At 44.7% G+C, this 22,624-nt stretch overlaps 1 protein-coding gene across 3 annotated transcripts in view; it reads right to left on the minus strand.

Annotated features, from left to right (window-relative positions):
- LOC121280933 (dynamin-1) overlaps positions 1-22,624 on the minus strand; it is a 242,029-nt gene that overhangs the window by 2,677 nt on the left and 216,728 nt on the right. For all 3 annotated transcript variants that reach the window (XM_041193376.1, XM_041193375.1, XM_041193377.1), the window contains exons 17-19: positions 19,317-19,490; positions 16,175-16,416; positions 14,336-14,566 (exon numbers count right to left, since the gene is read on the minus strand). In XM_041193376.1, the coding sequence (XP_041049310.1) occupies positions 14,336-14,566; positions 16,175-16,416; positions 19,317-19,490 (647 nt within the window). The remainder of the gene's footprint in view (positions 1-14,335; positions 14,567-16,174; positions 16,417-19,316; positions 19,491-22,624) is intronic.

A 22,624-nucleotide genomic window follows, 5' to 3' on the forward strand; every position in this document is an offset into this window, starting at 1 on the left:
ATGGCAATACCACTTTTATTCCTCACTGTCTTCCTTCCATCTCCTCACCTTGACTGGAAACCTGATTAACTTCTCCTTTATGACCTGGTTGAGACAACCCACTTGCACTTCATAATTAAAATACAAGTCCTGTGGCGTCATGTGTTGTTGGCAACAGGGAGTTTGGAGGCTGTTTGAACCTAGCGTGATGAAAGGAGCCCAGCTAAGTACGTGTGAAGCAGCTCCCGTGTGGTCTTAGATTTTGATGTGCTTGTGTTCCACACCAGTAACCTTAATTGTTAATACTTTCTCCTCATGTACACACAGTGGCAACAGTGAGTCACACAGTAAGAGTTTCAAGGATGATGGGATGGGTCTAGAAGTCCCTTTTATATAATACAACACACATCAGTCATTTATAGAATCGCTGAATAATACACCACCAGAGGTGGCCACCCTGCCCTTCTGGTCTGTGCCAGCCCTTTGAAAGAGCTATCCAGTCAGTCCCATATTCTGGCTCTTTCCCCACAGTCCCTGCAATTCTTTTGCTCCTTCAAGTATTTATTATCTGCAGTGTCCCCCGAAACTAAATATCAACATCTTCAAAAGACCGCGATTTTTCCCAAGAGGGTATGCAGACAGGAATTGATAAGTTGTATGCAGGAAAAGCAAAGTGAAAACAATTGGATTCTCCATTTAGAAATAAGCAAGGGCTTTTTTTATCTTTAAAATGACAGATGTCGGTTCTGTGAAACTTCAAACACTGGCTGTACAATGTGCCAGCAGCAAACACTTTCGGTGCAGGCAAATGGCACGCTGGCCTTTATTGCAATAGGATTGGAGTACAAGAATAAAGCAGTCTTGCTACAATTGTATAGGGCTTTGGTGAAACCTGAAGTACTGTGCAGCTTTGGTCTCCAAATCTAAGGAAAGATATACTTGCCTTGGAAGTGGTACAACAAAGGCTCACGAGGTTGGTCCCTGGGATAATAGGGTTGTCTTGCGACGAGCAGCGTGGTGCATTGGGCCGATACTCTCAAGTTTAGAAGAACGAGAGATGATCTCATTGAGCCACACACGATTCTGAAGGGACTTGACAGGGTAAACACAGGAGTTGTTTCTGCTCGCTGACAAATCTATACGTATGGGGGCAGTCTCAGGATAAGGGGTTGAACATTTAGGATTGAGATGAGGAGAAATTCATTCACTCAAAGGGTTGAAAATCTTTGGAATTCTCTATTGCAGATTCTTCATGGATCATGGATGCTCCATTGGTGAATATATTTAAGGCTGGGATAGACAGATTTTTGGTCTCACAGAGAATCAAAGGATATGGGGAGCAGGCGGGAAAGTGGAGTTGAAATAAAGGATCAGCCATGATCTTATTGAATGGTGGAGTAGGCGCGAGGGGCTGAATGGTCTACTTATGCTCCTGCCAAAGAGCCAAACTCAGTAAAATTCCCACTCCTCTGTTTTAACTATCAGAAGAGCTGCCTGCAGAGCACCAGTGGGTTGTTTATTTTCTATTTCACACAACAGCAATGCTTTTATCCTCATTCAGGTTAATTTAGTGCCAAATTGGTGTTCGGCTAGAGATAGTTGTCATTTACGTGAGCCCATTTCCCCTGGCAACCACACTCAGGCTGTTCCAAACACTCTTCACTTGGGAGTTAGCCAGAGAGAGGGAGATCATCACCCACTCGGCCAGGGTTAGGTTCAACCAAGGTCCGAGAAGAGCTTGGGCAGCAAGCTGATCCACTGCACCACCCCTTGCCCAGTTAATTGCAGCTTCACAATTCACTGAAGCCTTAAGTCCAGGGGTCATCAACCTTGATAACAGCCACTTTTTAAACTTAGTCAAAAACTAACTTTAAGGGCCGCAATGCTGTCCTTCAAATGCTAATAATAATAAACATTGGTAAATATATGAAGGTATTTCTGGCTCGACAAAAATGTTACTGTATGTATTTTGTTATCTATTTATTGTGTTAGGTTTTTTGTACTGCCAATGTTAATGTTTTTAAAGCACCAAAAAATTAAAGGTATTATGGTGGCTAAAAATGTAAAATCAAATGAAGACGAATGTCAAAAACAGGAGCTAGGCATATTTATATTTGCGTAAATAAGGTCGATGCAAAAAATAAATGTTAAAAAAAACTTTTGACTTTAATGCATTTTCTGCAGGCTTGGTTGAGCAAAGTTGGGAACTGCTAGAATTCTTAAAGAAACACAGGTTGCCCCCTGTATTAGCCTAACAAGCACCACTTTCTCACAAAGTAAGAACACTTGGATTTGAGTTTCATGTTAACATGGGAGAATTAAACATTTCTGCAAATACATTGGATTTGAACTTAAGTTCTGTCGAATGGTCATGAGGACTCGAAACGTCAACTCTTTTCTTCTCCGCCGATGCTGCCAGACCTGCTGAGTTTTTCCAGGTAATTCTGTTTTTGTTTTGGATTTCCAGCATCCGCAGTTTTTTTGTTTTTATTTTTGAACTTGGGTTGGTTGATTGTGAGAGACTGACCAACAGGTGGCAGTGTGGCAGAGGGCATAGCAGGACTGGGTTTTAATTCACGGGGAGTAATCAAAAGCAGAGGGAGCTCAGTAACTCAGAGGACTGAAAGTTATTAATATTGAATTGCAAATTATGATTCATATAAAAACCCAGTGACTCATTAGATTCTTCTGCCAGTTAATTGGAGCCTGTGTCATCTTCTGCACCTCCAGAAGATGTGCAATGTCCACATCAGGATGTAGCGGAACTATGGAAGGTTTAATGGGCGATTTGATACTCCGATTGTAGAAAGGTTTGCATAAGATTGGGCAGTGCTCTCATATTTCGGAACTTCTTTGAACACCTCTCTCACACTCCAAGAAAAGGTGCAAGAAAAAATTGGTCGAGTAATCCTTCCCACAGGTTTTATCACCCTTTGTCTCTTGCTCCATCACAACCATTGCTGTGTTTAATTGTTTTATCAATGCTGCAATGGGCAATGCTCAATTATTGATGAGGTCCAACACTGCGCCAGCTCAGCCTTCTACAAACTAGGTAGCGAGTGTTCGACAACAAAGACCTCCTCGAGTCAGCTGAGGTCGTAGTGTACAGAGTAGTTATCATCACCGCACTCCTGTGCTGCAGTGATACCTGAACTGAATATCAGAGACACATAAGAGCATTAGAGAAATTCCATCAGCAATGCTTCCCCCACACCCTCCAGATTCAATGGGAGGACCATTGAACAAACACTAGTGGCCTTCTTGAAGCCAGCTCCACAAGCATTCAGGCAAAACTCCTGCAAAACCAAATTTGATTGGCTGGACACTGTGTCCAAATGGCTGAAAACCATCTCCCTCACCAGGCCCTGGTTTTTTCAGCTCTCCAGTGGCCAGCGTTCTACGGAAGGACAAAATGAAAACGCTTCAAAGACACTCAGAAGCTCTCCTTGAAGTGCAGCAACATTGGCATCAATGACTGGGAGGAGCTTGCTACCAGTCATTCAGAATGGTGATAACTTGTCCATCAAGTTGCATTGTGCTTCCAGTCCCAACGTCTTAATGATGAGGCAGAATGACAGCACAGAGGAAAGAAAAGCAAGCAAATCCTGCACTACAGATCCCGCTACCTCATGGTACATACTGCCCCATGTCTTCCAAGATCTGCAGATTGAGTATCGGTCAGTTCAGTCACATGAAGACCCATAGCAGAAACTAGCGACCCTGAGTAGATGGCAGCTTCGAATCGAAGGACAGCCAACAATGTTTGAATGGCCTTTGCTCCAGGAGCATAGGCACCAAAGGAGACCATTCAGTTCCCCTCGAACCCGTACCTAACATTCAATTAGAGTAAGGCTGATCTCTACCTTAACTCCAACTACCTGCCTTGGGTCTGCATCGCTTGATACCCCTTACCTACCAAAAATTTATCAATCCCAATTTTGAAATATTCAACTGATCCACAGCTTCAACACATTTTTTGGGGGCTGAGTGTTCCAACACTGCTTGTCTGAAGAAGTGCTACCTGACATCAACCCTTCACACTGGAGCTTTCCTGTCTAAACGCCATCCTACATTCTCATCAACAGTCATGCATCAGCTCTTAATATTCTTTCCCATAGTCTCAAAAAAGTGAAACTCCTTACCTTGCTTGGCCTACCTTCTCTCATACAATTTACAGGTTTTTAAAAGTAAGTGTACCATGTACAGTTACTTAATGAAGGATAAAGTTACAATGAAGTTTCACCAGAGTGATTTCTGGGATATGATGATTTGCCTATCATGAGAGATTGAGTAGAATGGGCCTATAATCTCTGGGGTTTAGAAGAAACATAGGTGATTTCATTTAAACATATAAACTTAGAGCCATAGAAAATTTACAGCACAGAAAGAGGCCATTTAGCCCATCTAACTTCTCAGAGGGTTTAAAAGGGCAGATTTGTGCGAGACTGTTTCCCCTGGCTGGAGAATCCAGAATTAAGGATTATAATCTTAGGAACAAATTGGCCATTTAGGACTGAGACAAAGTGAAATTTCCTCACTCAGAAGGTTGTGAATCTTTGAAATTCTCTGCCCCAGAGGGCTGTGGGTGCTCAGTCACTGAGTATATTCAAGACTGAGATCACTAAATTTTTGGACTAAAGGAATTAAGGGACATTTGGATAGGGTAGGAAAGTGGAATTGAGGTAGATGATAAGCCACGATCTTGTTGAATGGCTCGAGGGACCAAATGGCCTGCTCCTGCTCCTATTTCTTTTGCTCTTATTATCTGTTCACAACCTGATTTTGCTCATCTTCTCCAATTTTCTTCACAGCTTCGCTGGTATCATGCTTCATGGACCTTCATCTAAAACTTCTCAGTTTAGAGAAAGACCCTGTGTGTTGTCACATTGTTGAGAATCATTTTACATCCACTGGATGTGGAGGGGCTCCTTACACTAGTACGTGATGGCACGTTTACCAAAGTACAGGTTATAATACAGTACCACAACTTATATGCGAGTGTGACTTAGGCACCAGATTTAATTGCAGTTGTTTCTGAACTTGAGCACAGTAATTACTTGTGTGTCTAAAATGGGCCGGAATCTTCTGTAAGGAATGACAGTGGTCCAGCTTCCCAATAGTCATTAAGGACACACCATTCAATTTTACTGCCCCTAATAACACCCCACTCTGTGTACAGAACTATCTCCTTCATCCCCTGCTCCTAGGAAACTTCTGTTCCTTACCACTACTGACATCCTCAATGCTACACTTGGCATTATCACCATGGCAACACCTCTCCATAAATGGACCATTTACAGAAAGGAGCACGGTGGTCGAACTACCATGCAACAGAAACAGTTTTACATAGGCTGAAGGTCAGTAAAGGGAACTGTATGTCCTGAATGTATTTTTGATGATAAAACTATAGCAACACAAGGTTTTATTTGTCACTAGCTAATCAGTAGATCAATTAGACACTACAGGGATGCTCCCAGATGATCACACGTTACCAAGCCCCTCAAAAGGCAATCATGACAATGGAAACATTAACAGTGAAGCCTCTTTTCCCTCCAATTTTCACCCCCTCCCTCAGAAAGAGTGACTATTGCTAGAACTACTTAGAATTTACAGCTCAGAAATAGGCGATTAGACCCAGCAACTCTGCACTAGTATTCATGCTCCACATGAACCTCCATCCACTCTCCTAAATCTCACCCCATCAACATATCCTTCTTTTCCTTTCTCCCTCATGTGTTTATCTAGCTGCTCCTTAAATTCATTTATCCAATTTACCACAACTACGCCATGCGATAGCTAGTTCCTTGTTGGAATTATTAGTGACTATCTTAGATTAAATGACCCTTGATTCTGCATGTGGCATGTCAGAATCTTCTGGAAAAGGTGGAGATCTGGCAGAAGCCAGCAACTGCCCCTCACACCAACCCACCTCTGAGGACCTATGGGCCCATGGCTCAGTCATTGTTACAGTGAGGCAGAGCAAGTTTAGAAATCACTTAATAACAGAGCGTTGCCTAAAAGAGAGATTTAATTTTCAGGCTGTGCCAGAACCAGTCATTATCTTCTGGATCATCCCTGACATAAATTGAAGGGTGTACAGCCATTCTGGTTTAGGGAAGTATAATGGTGCAGTCCTGTTCTATAATAAGTACAGGGGTAACAACCTGGGAAGGTTGGATGAGCATCTTTACAGAGAGAGGTCACTATCCTGAGCATTAAAAGGGCAAGACACTGTCATCCGATAACTGCAATAAGTTTTGAAACACTGTGACCAATTTTGCATGATGTTGCCTTGTAATATAAAAACGTATCCCATCCATTTTATTCCCACTTTTACACTGCGATAAACTGGAATGCAAGCAAGGTAGTTAGATGGCTGAGAGAGTTGATAGTTATCAGCTGGAACCCAGATTTAAGAGTTCATGCAACTCCTTAAAATAAAAGAATAAAAGTGAAGTAACCCCTCATTGGGCTTTTGTTACCTCTGGGCTTGACTACTCCAGCACACCTCCTGGCTGGCATCGCACGCTCTACCCTCCATAAATTGAGGTCATCCAAAACTTTGCTGCCCCTCTCTCAATTCATACCAGGTCCAGTTCCCCTATCACCCATTTGCTCGTTGACCTACACTGGCTCACAGTCAATTAAGCAACATCTTGATTTTGAAATTCTCGTCCCTGTTTTCAAATTCCTCCATGGCCTTGTGCCTCCCTGACTCGGTAATCTCCTCCAGAGATTATGGTTCCACTTGTTGGGAAGAGTTGAGCTGTAGAGACTCTGAATTTGAGAAAGTCATCAAGAAATGCAATAGCAAATTCAGAGACAGCTGTTTACACAGAGAATGGTGAGAATGTAGAATTCAGTACCACAGGACGAGGTTGTAGTGAATAGAATAGATACATTTAAAGGGAGGATACATTAGCCAATGAGGGAGGAGGGAATAGAGGGTTATGAAAACAGATTTAGATAAAAAAAATGGAAAAAAGTTCAGATGGAGCATGAACACCTGCATGGAATGGCTGGGCCAAGTGGCCTATTTCTGTGCCATAGCTCCTACGTGGTTTCATTACTGCACTGGGATTACACTAGAGTATCTATCATTATCAATAACGGATGCTAAAATTTTCCTGGGATGGTTAACTTAATTCAATTTGAGATCGCAAAAATTTCAAATAAAGACTTTTTTAAAGGCTTCTTGAGGATATTTCTGCTCTATGTTTCGATGCTTGGTGTTCTTCATATCTGCAGTCGCTTCCTCTTCCCCACATGCTGCCTGTGTTGAAATCATCATCGTACCATCTCTTACTCTACACAAATTTATTGCCAGGCACTTGGTGAAAATGGTGAAAAAGTCTTTGCCACACTGAGCCTACCCTTTCTCCTGACACCTGCAGACTTTCCAAAACCAGGGCATTTCCTAAATCTCGACGAGCTGATCTGACTTGTCATCTCTTCCTCCTTTTTGATCTTGGCGGAGTCCACTAACAGAACTGACCCATTCATCTAGATTTCTTGTCTTGGGAAGAAAGGGTTCTGGACTCATGATGCCGACCAGTGTGTTCATTTCACTTGCACATTCCTGATTTCCATCGCCCCGCCACTGGCGTCCAGGCCTTCAGTTATCTCAGCCTTAAGATTTCAAATTCCATCCCCCTTAACCTTTATGCCTCTCTCTCTCTCTCTCTCTGCCTTTAAAACACTCCTTAAAACTTTTCTCTTTGGACAAGCATTTGGTCATTTGTCCTAATGTCTCCTTAAGTGGCTCAGTGTCAAATTTTGTTGGACAGTGTTCCTGTGAAGCACCTTAGGATTTTTTACTGCATTAAAGGCACTGTATAAATGCACATTGTTGTTGTTGCCAATCTCTCTTTTTCATTCATCGGACCTGCAGAGTCCCATTGCTGCCGCACCTACACCCAGTCTCCTGAGAAACCTTCGAAGGGGAAAAAAAAAGCAGAGTTCAACTGTTGATCAGGAATGTGAGTCGCTTGGTCTCAGGCTGTTGAATGGCCTTACTGTTTCTCTGTGGTTCCACGGTGAATGGGGCTGCACAGGCCAGACTACTGCTTCCTCCTTCAACAGACTCAGCAATGAGCACACCGATTTCATCAGAGGCATTTGCGCCCCAGGTAGATTTTAAAAACCAACTGCTTCAATGCATTAAGATTCCACACTCTCATTAAATTTAAGCAATTTGTATGCACCGATATTACAAGTAGGTACACACATACACACACAAGCACACACACACACACACACACACACACACACACACACACACACAGAAAAGAGAAAAAGAGAGACTGAAAATGGACAACTTGAAAGGAAAAGGGAAGGGGAGAAAGAGACAAACAACAGAGTCAGAGACAGATAGGCAGCTAGACAGGGAGGAGAATGAGAGAGAGAGAGAGAGAGATACATACACAACTTGGCAGAGACAGACAGTTAGACCGGGAGTGGGGGGAGAGAGTTTTTTTTTCTGTCAAATTTGAGATCTCAAGGCCTAGTTAACTGAAGTCATGGCTGCCAATGGTGGAGCAATGGAAATCAGGAATGTGCAAACATTGTAAAATGAATGCACTGCTCAGCATCATGAGCTCTGAATTTGACAGAGACAAGCAGACAGTGAGGCAGAGCAGAGAGAGAGAGAGGGATTTTTTCTCTTTATTCTTTCATGGGATGTGAGCGTCACTGACAAGGCCAGCATTTGTTGCCCATCCCTAATTGCCCTTGAACTGAGTGGCTTGCTAGGCCATTCCAGAGGGCAGCTAAGAGTCAACCACATTGCCGTGGGTCTGGAGTCACGTGTAGGCCAGACTGGGTAAGGATGACAGATTTCCTTCCCTAAAGACATTCGTGAACTGGATGGGTTTTTGCAACAAGCTCAATAGAATTTGCAATGTTATGTGAAAGGAGAAGGGAATGGGATCAATTGGATAGCTCTTTCAAATTGCCAGCATGGGCACAATGAGTTGAAAGACCTCTTTCTGAACTATATCATTCTATTATCCATTGATTCCAAGTAACTGCACCGAATGTCAGCACTCTATATACTGCAGGGTACAGACAGACAGATACAGTAACTACCCATACACTGCTACAACTACAACTAAAGGATAGAGCAACCATTACTGTAGCATACGTATGACTCAGTTGATAGCATCTCGTCTCCAAGTCAGAGATTTTGGGTTCAAATCCCACTCCAGTTGCTTGACACCAGATGCTGTGGCATCAAGGAGCTCTAGCAAAACTGGAGTCAATGGGAATCAGGGGGAAAACTCTCAACTGATTAGAATCATACCTAGCCCAAGGAAGATGATTATGGTTGTTGGAGGTCAGTCATCTCAGCTCCAGGACATCACTGCAGGAGTTCCTCAAGATAGTGTCCTAGGCCCAACCATCTTCAGCTGCTTCATCAATGGCCTTCCTTTCATCATAAGGTTAGAAGTGGGGATGTTTGCTGATGATTGCACAGTGTTCAGCACCATTCACGCCTCCTCAGATACTGAAGCAGTCCATGTCCAGATGCAGCAAGACCTGGACAATATCCAGGCTTGGGCTGACAGGTGTCAAGTAACATTCGTGCCACACAAGTGTCAGGCAATGACCATCTCCAACAAGAGAATCCAACCATTGCCCCTTGATGTTCAATGGCATTACCATCACTGAATCCCCTACTATCAACATCCTGGGGGTTACCATTAACCAGAAACTGACCTGGACTAGCCATATAAATACTGTGGCTACAAGAGCAAGTCAGAGGCTAGGAATTGTGTGATGGTAACTCACGTCCTGACTCCCCAAAGCCTGTCCACCATCTACAAGGTACAAGTCAGGAGTTTGATGGAATACTCTCCACTTGCCTGGATGAGTGCAGCTCCCACAACACTCAAGAAGCTTGACACTGTCCAGGACAAAGCTTGATTGGCACCACATCCACAAACATTCACTCCCTCCACCACCGATGCATAGTAGCAGCAGTGTGTACCATCTACAGGATCCACTGCAGGAATTCACCAATACTCCTTTAAAAGCACCTTCCAAATCCACGACTACTACCATCTAGAAGGACAAGGGCAGCAGATAGATGGGAACACCACTACCTGCAAGTTCCCCCCCAAAAGTCACTCACCATCCTGACTTGGAAATGTATCGTCGTTCCTTCACTATTGCCGGGTCAAAATCCTGGAAATCCCTTCCAAACAGCACTGTGGATGTACCTACGCCATGGACTGCAGGGGTTCAAGTAGGCAGCTCACCACCACTTTCTCAAGGACAACTAGGGTTGGGAATTAAATGCTGGCCCAGCCAGCGAAGCCAACATCCTGTGAATGAATAAAAAAAACACAAAATCCAAGGCAGCACTGAGGGAGTGCTGTACTGTCAGAAGCGCTGTCCTCTAGGTGAGACATTAAACAAAAGGCCCCCTCATGTGGAGGTAATGTCCCATGACACAATTTCACAGGGAGTTCTGAGCAATATTTATCCCTCAAATAGCACTATTTAAACAGATTATCTGATATTTACCACATAGCAGTTTGTGGGCCCTTGCTGTACACAAATTGTATTTTTTTACATTACAACAATGGCTACACTTCAAAGAAGCCTTTCATTGGTTGTGATGCATTTTTGGAGGTCGTGAACAATGCTATATAAATGAAAGACTTTTATTTTCTTTTATAGATAGAGGTAATAATCTGAAGGGAGGGATTTCAGTAAATGAGCTTTAATTTTAAGTTTAACAATTAGGGATGGGCAGTAAGTGCTGGCCGAGAAAGTGAAGCCCACGTTCCGAGAATGAATTTTTAAAAAATTACTTCCTATTTATTGACTGGCAAGTAACTTGTTGGTGGGTTGTTTGCGGGAGCTTTGGTATGTTCTGAGGTCATGAAAGACACTATAAATGCAAGTTCTTCCTTTCGTAATTATACGGCTCTGTGGTAGTTGCCTGCTTTCCCTTTGCCTCTGACTCTCAATCGCTCCTCCTCCAGGCTCCCATTCAACGCTGTGGTGAGCCAGAGTCCTTTTCCCTCTTTTCTTCCTGCAAAAGGCGGCAAGAGAACACTGCCTTTGTTATTCCGCCTGCCACTCGGCCAGTGAGAGGGCCTTATTTAAATAAAGTAATGGAACTATTGGGCCTACTGTTCTTCCTACTCATGCTGCAGGAAAGTGCCTGACAATGACCCACAGGATCATAGAATCAGAGAATCGTACAGGAGAGAAAGGGGCCATTTGGTCCATCATGTCTGTGCTAGCTCTCTGCTGGGGCTATTCAGTTAATCCAATTCCCCCCACTCCCCTCCCCCTCCCCCACTCATTCTTCATAGCCCTGCGCTTTCTTTTACTCTCCTTTCAGTCTCTAACCAATTCTTTAAAAGTTACTGTTGAGTCTGCTTCCCCCATCCTTTTAGGCAGTGCCTTCCAGGTAACAACAACTCATTGTGTAAAGAATATTCCCCTCATCTCTCTTCTGTTTTTCCCCCAAATCACCTTAGATCTGTGACCTCTTACTTTACCCCTCCTAATTTTGAACATTGAGTTGGGGGAGACGGTGGCGTAGTGTTAATGTCATTGGACTAGTAATCCAGAGGCCCAGGCTAATGCTCTGGGGACATGGGTTCAAATCCCACCAATCCCACCACAGCAGCTGATGGACTTTGAATTTAATGAATAAGCTTGGAATGAGAAAGCTAGTCTCAGTAATGATGACCACAAAACTATCAGTGATCGTCATAAAACCCCATCTGATTCACTAATGCCCTTTTAGTGAAGGATATCTGCCATCCTTACCTGACTCCAGACCTGCTGCCCTCTGAAATGGCCTAGCAAGCCACTCAGTTTGAGGGTAATTAGGGATGGGCAACGAATGCTGGCCTTGCCAGTGACACCCACATCCCATGAAAGAATAAAGGAAATCTCCCCTTGATCTCTTCCGTTCAATGAAGAACAACTCCAGTTTCTGAATAGTAACTAGGGTCCTGCTCAATGTTTGTGAGTCAATGGCCTGATATGGGATAGTAAAAAGTTAGATGGCCAGAAAGGCAGTGGGTCAGAGATGGAAAGAACAGGTTTTATATTTAATCCCTCCCATGCACATCCCAGCTAGAAGAAGAGGTGGTGAGATGGGAAGCTTTAAAATGGGAGCCATGGTGTCTCGGAGTATTTCTGCAACAATATACCAAAAAAAAGGGAAAGTAGATTCCCAAATAAAGCTGGAAGAAAAAAGACAATGGACACTGGAATTTAAAAATAACAAACAAAAATGGTGAAAATACACAGGAAGCCTGTCAGCATTTGAGGACAATGGAATTGTATTTTCAGTGGGACCTTTCATATTTGTCAATCTCTCTTCCTCTGACACTGATGCATCTGCTCTAACATTTCCTGGAAATGTGTGCATATATTTTTAAAATTACAATCTTAGTAGGACAACTAACACAAGGCACTACATGGCAAACAGGAGACAAACAAAAGAAAGATTTGTATTTAATCAGCACTTTTCATGATCTCACCATGTCCCAAAGCAACTTACAGCCAATTCATAATTTTGAAGTGTGGTGTCGTGTAGGAAACGCAATTTGCGCACAGCAAGCTCCCACAGAAAGGAATGATATAAACAATTAGACAACCTGTTTTTTCCTAATTGATGTTGGTTGAGGAATAAATATTGGCCAGCAAACCAGAGATTGGAAACAGGATCTAAAGATCAGGGGCTGGTGGGAGACTATGAACCCTACAATAGACTCATTCTACACGGCATTCTGTCTAACCAACTGGAGTCCAATAAAGGTCTGAACAATTAGGTCCCCACCCATGGGTGCTCAGTGCTAGTCCAGCCTTCTCCCACCCTCCCATTCACTTGCGGGCCCTGAGCAACTTGATGGTAGCTTGTCATGGTTCCAGTGAGCTCCTAGTATCTCACGGCAGGTGACCATTCTTCAATCATAAGCTTAGTTCGAATCTTTACACCATGCCTTTCAGCTCAACTGACCAGGGGAGACAAATCTATAACTTTACTTCCAATTAAAGCACAGGCGTAGGCAAAAAGGGGTTCAGCTTCAAGCTGGTAAAGGACAAATTAGAACAGGGCCAGGATTTTACGCTTCCCCGACTGGTGGGTTTTTAGATGGTGGGGGGAGGCAGCTTGAAATTGAAGGGACGGGATTCCCTCCGGGTTTCCGCCTACCTCGACCACACAGCGATTTTACACTGGGGTGGGCAAGGCCTCAGATGGGAAGCCCACCCTTGGCCCCAATTGAGGCCCTTAAGTGGCCAATTATTGGCTACTTAAGGGCCGTTTCCCATCCAGCCTCAACTTTCAGGCTTGCGGGAGGATTGAACACCCGTGGGGGAAGCTTGAGAGAAAAGTTATATTTAGGGCTGGGAAGGTCTGGGTGGCGGGGTGACCACTTCCATCAGAAGCCCCCTTCTGAAATCAAGCCATCCCGTGCCTCCCCCCACCAACCTTTTAGGTCTGGTGGCCTCTGGACCTCCCTCCCCCACCAGCCCCTCACCCAAGACCCCGATCGTCCCCTTTGTGCCCTCCCAGGCCTTCCCTACCCTCCCCGCCCTGGGACACTCGTGTCCTCCTGCTTTTCTTCTTCTGTCTACCGCAGCGCAGTCGCTCCAGGGACTGGAGAGCTGCCGCTAATCAGACCGGCCGGCTGCTCTCTAAGGCGGGACTTCCTCCTGAGTAAAGCCAGAAGTCCTGCCTGCAGCCACTTAATACTCATTCAAACGTGAAATAGCTGCGGGGGGCACTTGGAGCCGGCGGGGATGCGTTCCCCGCCAACACTTCAGAAGGCGGGAAGTAAGACCCCCACCATCACATGAACTAGGTATGATGGAATGGATACTCATCCTAAACTGTGTTTACCTTCTGATCGCACAGCCCTCTCAAAAATGGTACGAGAATATGATTTGATTTACAAAAGAATGGGGCTAGTAATAGCACATTGACAGAACCAGTAGATTGGAGGACTTTTCTTGATAGCTCTAAGAATGCCTGAATTACTGAAGGATTAAAGAGAAGAAAGAACATGTTGGTCGACTAGCCCACGCCGAGTTATACTGAATTGTTGTTTTACTGTTGGGTAGCAATGAAATAAGACAACAATTATGTTACAATAACACAGAGAGGAACTTGGTATGAGTGTTTGTACGAGAGCAGTGCCAATTGCAACTCCTATCCTCAGCTCATTCTCGTCCCATCCAAGCATACTGGTTACTGTTCCGATTAATGCAGAGGAGATGTCGCCATGCCGATGTAATTGCCCCAGTCCGATTTTCTGGTCACCAAAACTCCACCTTCTTCCCTTGTAACGTGTGCTCACTTCTCATTCAAACGATTACCTACCTGGGGACGCCAGGAGGAGCCCGGTTGGGCCTGGAGGGGACTTGAGGTGGAGCCCCGAATGGATCCGGAGAGGCGCCAGGCCGAGAGGGAATTGGTGGGGCACTACCGGGGGGTCCTTGAGGAGGGGGCCCAGCAGGTGGTGGAGGGCCTGGGGCAGGGCCTCGAGACAGAGGCCTGACTGGGGGAACCGCAGGAGCTCTCCTTTGTGGTGTAGGACTTGAGGTTGGAGACCTAGGGAGAAGAAAGAATGTAATTAGTTAAGTCTGTATTACTCACAACCGATATCATCAAGCACAGGGATGAAAGGTGAGCAGGATAAGGGTTCATGGAGTTGCGGTAATATATTAGCATGAATGGAGGATTGGTTAACAGATTAGGAAGCAGAAAGTAGAGATAGATGGGGCATTTTCAAGTGGCAGGCTGTAACTAATGGAGTGCCACAAGGGTCAGTGCTGAGGCCTCAGCTATTTACAACCTATATTGATGACTTAGATGAAGAAGCTGAGGATAATGTATCCAAGTTTCCTGATGATACAAAGCTAGATTGCAATGTAAGCTGTGAAGGTGAAACAAAGAGGCTGCAAAGAGATAGGGACAGGAAAAGTGAGCGGCAACTCCAGGAAGCAGATGGTGTAAAATGTGGGGAAATGTGAGATTATTCACTTTGGCAGTAACAGAAAAATCAGGCATGAAACTTCTAAATGCTGATTTTCAGAGAGACTTGGGTACACTCGTACAAGGCACACAAAGTTAGTGTCAGGTACAGCAAGCAAATAGGAAAGTAAATGGCGTGTTGGCCTTTATTGCAAGGGGGTTGGAGTACAAGAATAAAGAAGTCTTGCTACAATTGCACAGGGCTTTGATGAGATTAGACCTGGAGTACTGTGTGCAGTTTTGGTCTCCGTATTCAAGATAGGATATACTTGCATTGGAGGTAGTATAGCAAAAGGTTCACTAGATTAGTCCCTGGGATGTCCTATGATGTGAAACTGAGTAAATTGGGCCTATATTCTCTGAATTTTAGAAGAATGAGAGATGTTCTCATTGAAACATACAAAATCCTAAAGGGGCTTGAGAGGGTGGACACTGCGAGGATGTTTCCCCTGGTCGGAAAACCTAAAACACGGGGGCACAGTCTCAGGATACAGGGTCGATCATTTAGGACTGAGGTGAGGAGAAATTTCTTCACTTAGAAGGTGGTGAATCTTTGGGATTCTCTATCCCAGGGGGTTGTGAATGCTCCATTGTCGAATATATTTAAGGCTGAGCTGGACATATTTTTGGTATCTCAGAGAATCAAGGGATATGGGGAGCAGGCAGGAAAGTGGAGTTGAGGCAGAAGATCAGCCATGGTCATATTGAATGGTCAAAGCGGCCTACTCCTGCTCCTTCTAAGAACTCATAGGTTCTTAGAAGATCATAAGAAATTGGATCAGGAGTAGGCCATTTAGCCCCTCAAGCCTGCTTCATCACTCAACAAGATCATGGCAGATCTGATTGTGGCCTTAACTTTATTTGCCTGCCTGCCCACCATAACCCTTCACTCCCTTGTCAGTCACAAATCTGTCTAACTCAGCCTTGAGTATATTCAATGAGCCAGCCTCCTCTGTTCTCTGTGGATGAAAACTCTAAGGTCTAACGACCCTCCGACAGAAAAAATATTCCTCCTTACCTCATTTCAATAGAAAGCAAAATCAGATGAGATTCAAAACTAGCTTTGCACAGGATCGCAGTTTCCCAATGGGTGGATAAGTTATAATTGTCACCAATGACATTATAGCAGGTCACAGCAGGCCAGATTTTATGCTTAAACATGGGTCTGAGCTCTCATTTACAAACCTTCGCCCAGATGGGATTTCCCTGACTCCCAGCCAGGAGTCATCTACAGGTGGTGGTAGAGGGGTGCTGGTTGTAGTGGTATTAATGTCACCAATGATATTTAAGGCTTCCTTCAGGGCATGGTACATTCTTAGCATGTCATCGCGACGTTGTGCCTGCTCAGGAGACTCCTCCATCAGGATGTTCTGGTCTGCACATGAGTAGAGTTGGGCCAGTAGTTCAGACTGAATGAAGTCTTTTGTCTGTCACAGAGAAAGGGATTCACATTAGTACTGAAGAGAGTTTCAACCTTTCAACTGCAGTCCATGTAGTGTAGGTGCACGCACAGTGCTGTTAGGGAGGGAGTTCCAATATTCAGACCCAGCGACAGTGAAGGAACAGCGACATATTTCCAAGTCAAGATGGTGAGTGATTAGGAGGGGACCTTCCAGGTGGTGTTGTTCCCATGTGTCTGCTGTGCTTGTCCTTCTAGATGGTAGTGGTCAAGGTTTGGAAGGTCTAAACAGCCTTGATGAGTTGCTGCAGTGGATCTTGTAAATGGTACACACTGCTACTACAGCGCGTCGGTGACGGTGGAAGTGATTGTTTGTGGATGGGGTGCCAATCAAGTGGGCTGCTTTGTCCTAGATGATGTCAAGCTTCTTGAGTGTTATTGGAGCTGCACTCATCCAGGCAAGTGGGGAGTATTCCATCACACTCCTGACTTGTACCTTGCAGATGGTGGACAGGCTTTGGGGAGTCAGGAGGTGAGTTATTCACCACAGGATTCCTAGCTTCTGACCTACTCTTGTAGCCACAGTATTTATATGGCTACAACAGTTTCAGTTTCAGATCAATGGTAACCCCCAGGATGTTGATAGTGGGGGATTCAGTGATGGTAATGCCATTGAATGTCAAGGGGTGATGGTTAGATTCTGTCTTGTTGGAGATGGTCATTGCCTGGCACTTGTGTGGTGCAAATGTTACTTGCCACTTGTCAGCCCAAGCCTGGATATTGACCATTTCATGCTGCATTTGGACATGGGCTGCTTCAGCATCTGAAGAGACACGAATAGTGCTGAATATTGTGTAATCATCAGCGAACATCCCCACTTCTGACCTTATGATGGAAGGAAGGTCATTGATGAAGCAGCTGAAGATGGTTGGGCCGAGGACACTACCCTGAGGAACTCCTGCAGTGACGTCCTGGAGCTGAGATGATTGACCTCCAACCGCCATTACCATTTTCCTTTGTGCTAGGTATGACTCCAACTAATGGAGAGTTTTCCCCAATTCCCATCGACTCCAGTTTTGCTAGGGCTCCTTGATGCCACACTCGGTCAAATGCTGCCTTGATATCAAGGGCAGTCATGCGCACCTCACCTCGGGAGTTCAGTTCTTGCATTCATATTTGAACCAAGGCTGTAATGAGGTCAGGATCTGAGTGGCCCTGGCGGAACCCAAACTGAGCGTCAGTGAGCAGGTTATTGCTAAGCAAGTGCTGCTTGATAGCATTGTTGATGACCCCTTCCATCACTTTACTGATGATGGAGAGGAGATTGATGGGGCGCTAACTGGCTGGGTTGGATTTGTCCTGCTTTTTGTGTACAAGACATACCTGGGCAATTTTCCACATCGTTGGGTAGATGCCAGTGTTGTAGCTGCACTGGAACAGCTTGGCTAGGGGTGCAGCAAGTTCTGGAGCACAAGTCTTCAGTACAATTGCCAGAATATTGCCCGTGCCCATAGCCTTTGCAGTATCCAATGCCTTCAGCTGTTTCTTAATATCATGTGGAGTGAATCGAATTGGCTGAAGACTGGCATCTATGATGCTGGGGTCCTCCAGAGGAGACTGAGATGAATTATCCGCTCGGCACTTCTGGCTGGAGATTGTTGCACATGCTTCAGCCTTATCTTTTGCACTAATGTGCTGGGCTCCCCCATCATTGAGGATGGGGATATTTGTGGAGCCTCCTCCTCCAGTGAGTTGTTTAATTGTCCAATTAATTGTAATTAATTTAATTAATGGACAATTACATTCATGACTGGATGCGGCAGGACTGCAGATCCTTTTCTTGTGGAATCGCTTAGCTCTATTACTTGCTGCTCATACTATTTGGCACACAAGTAGTCCTGTGTTATAGCTTCACCAGGTTGACACATCATTTTAGGTATGTCTGGTGCTGCTCCTGGCATGCCCTCCTGTACTCTTCATTGAATCAGGATTGATCCCCTGGCTTGATGGTAATGGTAGAGTGGGGGGATATGCCGGGCCATGAGGTTACAGATTGTGGTTGAGTACAATTCTGCTGCTGCTGATAGCTCACAGCACCTCATGGATGCCCAGTCTTGAGTTGCTAGACCGATTCGAAATCTATTGTATTTAGCACAGTGGTAGTGCCACACAACACGATGGAGAGTATCGTGCCTGTGAAGTCGGGACTTTGTCTCCGCAAGAAATGTGCGTTGGCTAGCAATACGGCCATGGGAATGTGCATCTGCAACAAGTTGATCGGTGAGGCCGAGGTCAAGTATGTTCTTCTCTCTTGTTGGTTCCCTCTTCACCTGCCACAGGCCCTGTCTAGCAGCTATGTCCTTTAGGACTCAACCAGATCAGTCTGTGGTGGTGCTACCATGCAACTCTTGAAGTCCCCCGCCCAGAGTACATTCTGTGTCCTTGCCACCCTCAGTGCTTCCTCCAAGTGGTGTTCAACATGGAGCAGCACTAATTCATCAGCTGAATGGAACTGCAACCTTTGCTCACTAGAAGGGCAAGGGCAGCAGAAACATGGTAACATCATCACCTCGAAGTTCCCCTCCAAGTTGAACACCATCCCAATCGGAGAAATATCCCCATTCCTTCACTGTCGCTGGGTCAAAATCCTGGAACTCCCTCCCTTCAGTACACTGTGGGTGTACTGACACCACACGGACTGCAGCAGTTCAAGAAGGCAGCTCGCCACCAACTACTCAAGGGCAATTATTGATGGGCAATAAATGCTGGCCTAGCCAGCAATGCCCATATCCCATGAAAGAGTTCCTATAAAGTCCTTTGATGGAGGTAAGAATGAAAGCGAGGTTGGCAAAATATTTTGTTTCACAAATATTGGGCCCCCAGAACATAGTCACAAATAGGCTGTAGGAAAGTGACCCCTGTACTCACATTAATAATCATGAGATGCATGATTGTCTTGGGCATGAGATCCCGGATGGTTTTGTTGACAATTCCCATGTACGAGTCAACCAGGTTGCGGATAGTTTCCACCTGCCTCTCCAGCTGAGGGTCCATTGAGTGCATGAAGTTGTCACCAGAGCCGTTCTCTTCATTCTCACTTTGCTGTTCATTGCGAAATGAAAGGAAATGTCAGGTTGTAGCCCGAAAATCTTTGAATGAGACTCTAGATTGCATAAAGGCCTCAAGAGGCCGGATCGGCCCTTCCCCATTCGAGACATTGGGCCACTCGATGCAAAACAATCTCCATTATTGACAAGCTTACATTTCTAGAAAGGCAATGCTGTTCGGATTCCAGCATCAAAATAACTTTTAAGAGCAACTTTATGCTTCGGTGCCCACCGATGACTTTTTAAAAAGCAGGACATTCCAAACCCTTCAGAGAGGGAAATCACCTCCAAGTATACGCACAGCCCCAGGAACCCCCTGAAAATATTCATTGGGACCCTATGAAAATATTCTCACTGTCCTGGGGCCACAGACCAAGCCCCACCCCCAAAAAAAACACACTTCCAGTAACACACACGCTTCCCGCACCCCATCCAAACCCATTTTCCCACCTCTACCACTGTACCAACAGTTGAGAGACGCTTCTGTTATAGAAAATGCTTTCTGCTGATATGCAATAACCTGTGCCAATACAGCAATGGACAATATACATGCCAATTCAGCAAACGTAGTAGTAGATTGAAAACAGAATTACCAAGGCATGGAGTTCACTCCCAGAACCTTGAAAATGTGTTCCAAACGAAAGGAATTCACTTTCTCCTCACCATTTTCAAAAGTGGAGCAGTTTTTTCAGTAATATTAGAACTGTTTAATGTAAAAATATAGCTTCCACAAGGCGCCAGCCACAGTTTAGAAGCTTAAAATGATAAATTCAATCCAGATCAAGTTTTTCTCAAATTATAGTATGTTTGGGCAGCTTTTTTTTATGGGGTGTGGGCATCGCTGGCAAGGCAACCATGAAGCCCTTTTACTGTGTGGCTTGCAGAGGCCAGTTAAGAGTCAACTGTGGGTCTGGAGGACTTGACAGGGTAGATGGTTAGGGACTGGCATGTCCACGGCTGGTGAGTCCAGACCTAGAGGTTACAGTCTCAGGATAAGGGGTTGGCCATTTAGTACTCAGCTGAGGAGAAAATTCTTCACTCAAAATCTTTGGAATTCTCCATCCCACAGGGATAGGCTGTGGCTCCTCAGTCGTCGAGTCTATTCAAGACTGGGATCGATAGATTTTCAGGCATAAGGAATAAAGGGATATGGGGAGGGGCAGAAGAGCAGCAGAATTGGGGCAGATGATCAGCCATGATCTCACTGAGTGGCAAACTAGGTTCGAAGGGCCAAATGGTCCTATTTTGTACTTTTTTTTTATTCATCTCTGTCTGAACCCAATCTTACAAACCATAATCCCAACCCCAACCAGATATCTATTCAGCTCCTCTTTGAAAGTATTAATAAACTCATGCTTCAACTTTTGTTCGCTTCTTTTCTCATCTATTTCTTCCTAGTCTGCCTTCGTAATGAAAAACTGTGTTCCCTAATTCAGAACTACTTCTTAATCAAAGAGCTTGCTTCTATCGACAAAACATTCACACTTCCAGACCGCAGCGACTGTAAGTACAGGACGGAGTATCTTTCAAATGAAACACCAACCATGGGTATGCGTTTGAAAATCACTGAAGGAATGCATTCATTCTGTTTTATCAGCACACCAGAAGCCTAGAGATCGTCCCAGATAATGAATAGGGTCACTTCTAAAAAAGGCAAAATAGTGCAGATGCTGGAGTCTGACAGAAAAATAGGAAATGTTGGAAATTCTCACCAGGTCTGGCAGAAACTGTGGAGAGAAACAGAGTTAGCTGTTCAACTGTATGACTGAAAAGATATAAGTTCTGACAACAGGTCATGGGCTTAAAGCATTAACTCTGGGTGGGATTTTCCAGTCCCGCCTGCCGCGGGACCGAAAATTTCCGTCCAAGGTCAATGGACCTTTGGCTGGTCCGTCAAGTTTTCCATCCCCACCCCCCTGCAACTCCACAGGCAGGACCAGAAAATCTAGGCCTCTGTTGCTCTCCCTACAAATGCTGCCAGAGCTGGTGAGAATTTCCGGCATTTGCTGTGTTAATAAACCTTAATAAAGGTCTCTTTTAGTCTTGCCAACTCTAGTTGGGGATGTATTCCCAAAGGTTTCAGGATATAAGCATTCCATCTCCAGCCACCCTGCCACCATGTTCTTGGCATTGATCGTCCATTGTCATAGTGCCCCGCCTTCCTCAGCCAATAGGAAAGCGAACAGACTCTTCATTATCCAATTGGATGGTTCCTGACTGTTAGTCAAACAACATTCCCTAACCCATTTCCAATATCTGTATAATTAACGAACTAAAGCGTTCCAAGTAAATGACAAAAAATGTCCATTTTCTAATAGCCTCCAAGGTTTTTCTCCAGAGATGTTGGAAACAGTGGCCAGGAGATCAATCTTTAATCGCTAGAGAATCCAGGGCAACCCTGGAGGGTTGGCAACCCCTAGTCTCTTTCGAGGTGCAGGCTCAGGTAATCGTGTATTCTGAGTTCTCAGACAGAGACTGCACCTCAGTGATAAACACACAATAGTTTAACAGCCCCACAGTGCTCCCGAGACTGTTTATGGCTTCAACTTTGGCCGCCATTTGGCATTTCTCACCAGAAAGTTCACCAGATTTGGGTGCCAGATTCCATCGTGGTGGTGAAGTTTATCAGCATTCCACATTGCAGCTTATATGTGAAGTTGTGAGGCCTACCTGTGTGAAGTACTGGGAGGCTGAACCTGTACCCTCACACGCCACTAATTCCAGGAGAGGTAGGAAGGAATCATTTGGCTGAAAAATACTGTGGTTGCTTTGGAGGAAAATTTGTTCCCAGAGTACATGATACCAGTGTTGGCCTATAGCCAATATCCAGATGTGGCAGATTGGGAATCCACATGTGTCTCTTTGCATTTTGATTTCAGAAACAAAGACTGAGTGATAGACACTGCAAATGGGCATGTGACCTCAGTTGTCATATTCACATGGTGGATGACTGTGAACTTTAACCTTCTTGTGTGTTTATTGGTAAGGCAATGAAACAAGAGTATGTGGAGGCCTTATGATTGTTGTGACTGCTCTTGGTCACTTAATAATGGTAGATGCTTGTTAAATGAATATACACATACTTGCATTATACGTAGGGCATTTTGTTTTTACTAAAATTAGTGGCTG

The sequence above is a fragment of the Carcharodon carcharias genome, chromosome 8 (assembly GCF_017639515.1).
Source record: "Carcharodon carcharias isolate sCarCar2 chromosome 8, sCarCar2.pri, whole genome shotgun sequence".
Taxonomy (NCBI): Eukaryota; Metazoa; Chordata; class Chondrichthyes; order Lamniformes; family Lamnidae; genus Carcharodon; species Carcharodon carcharias.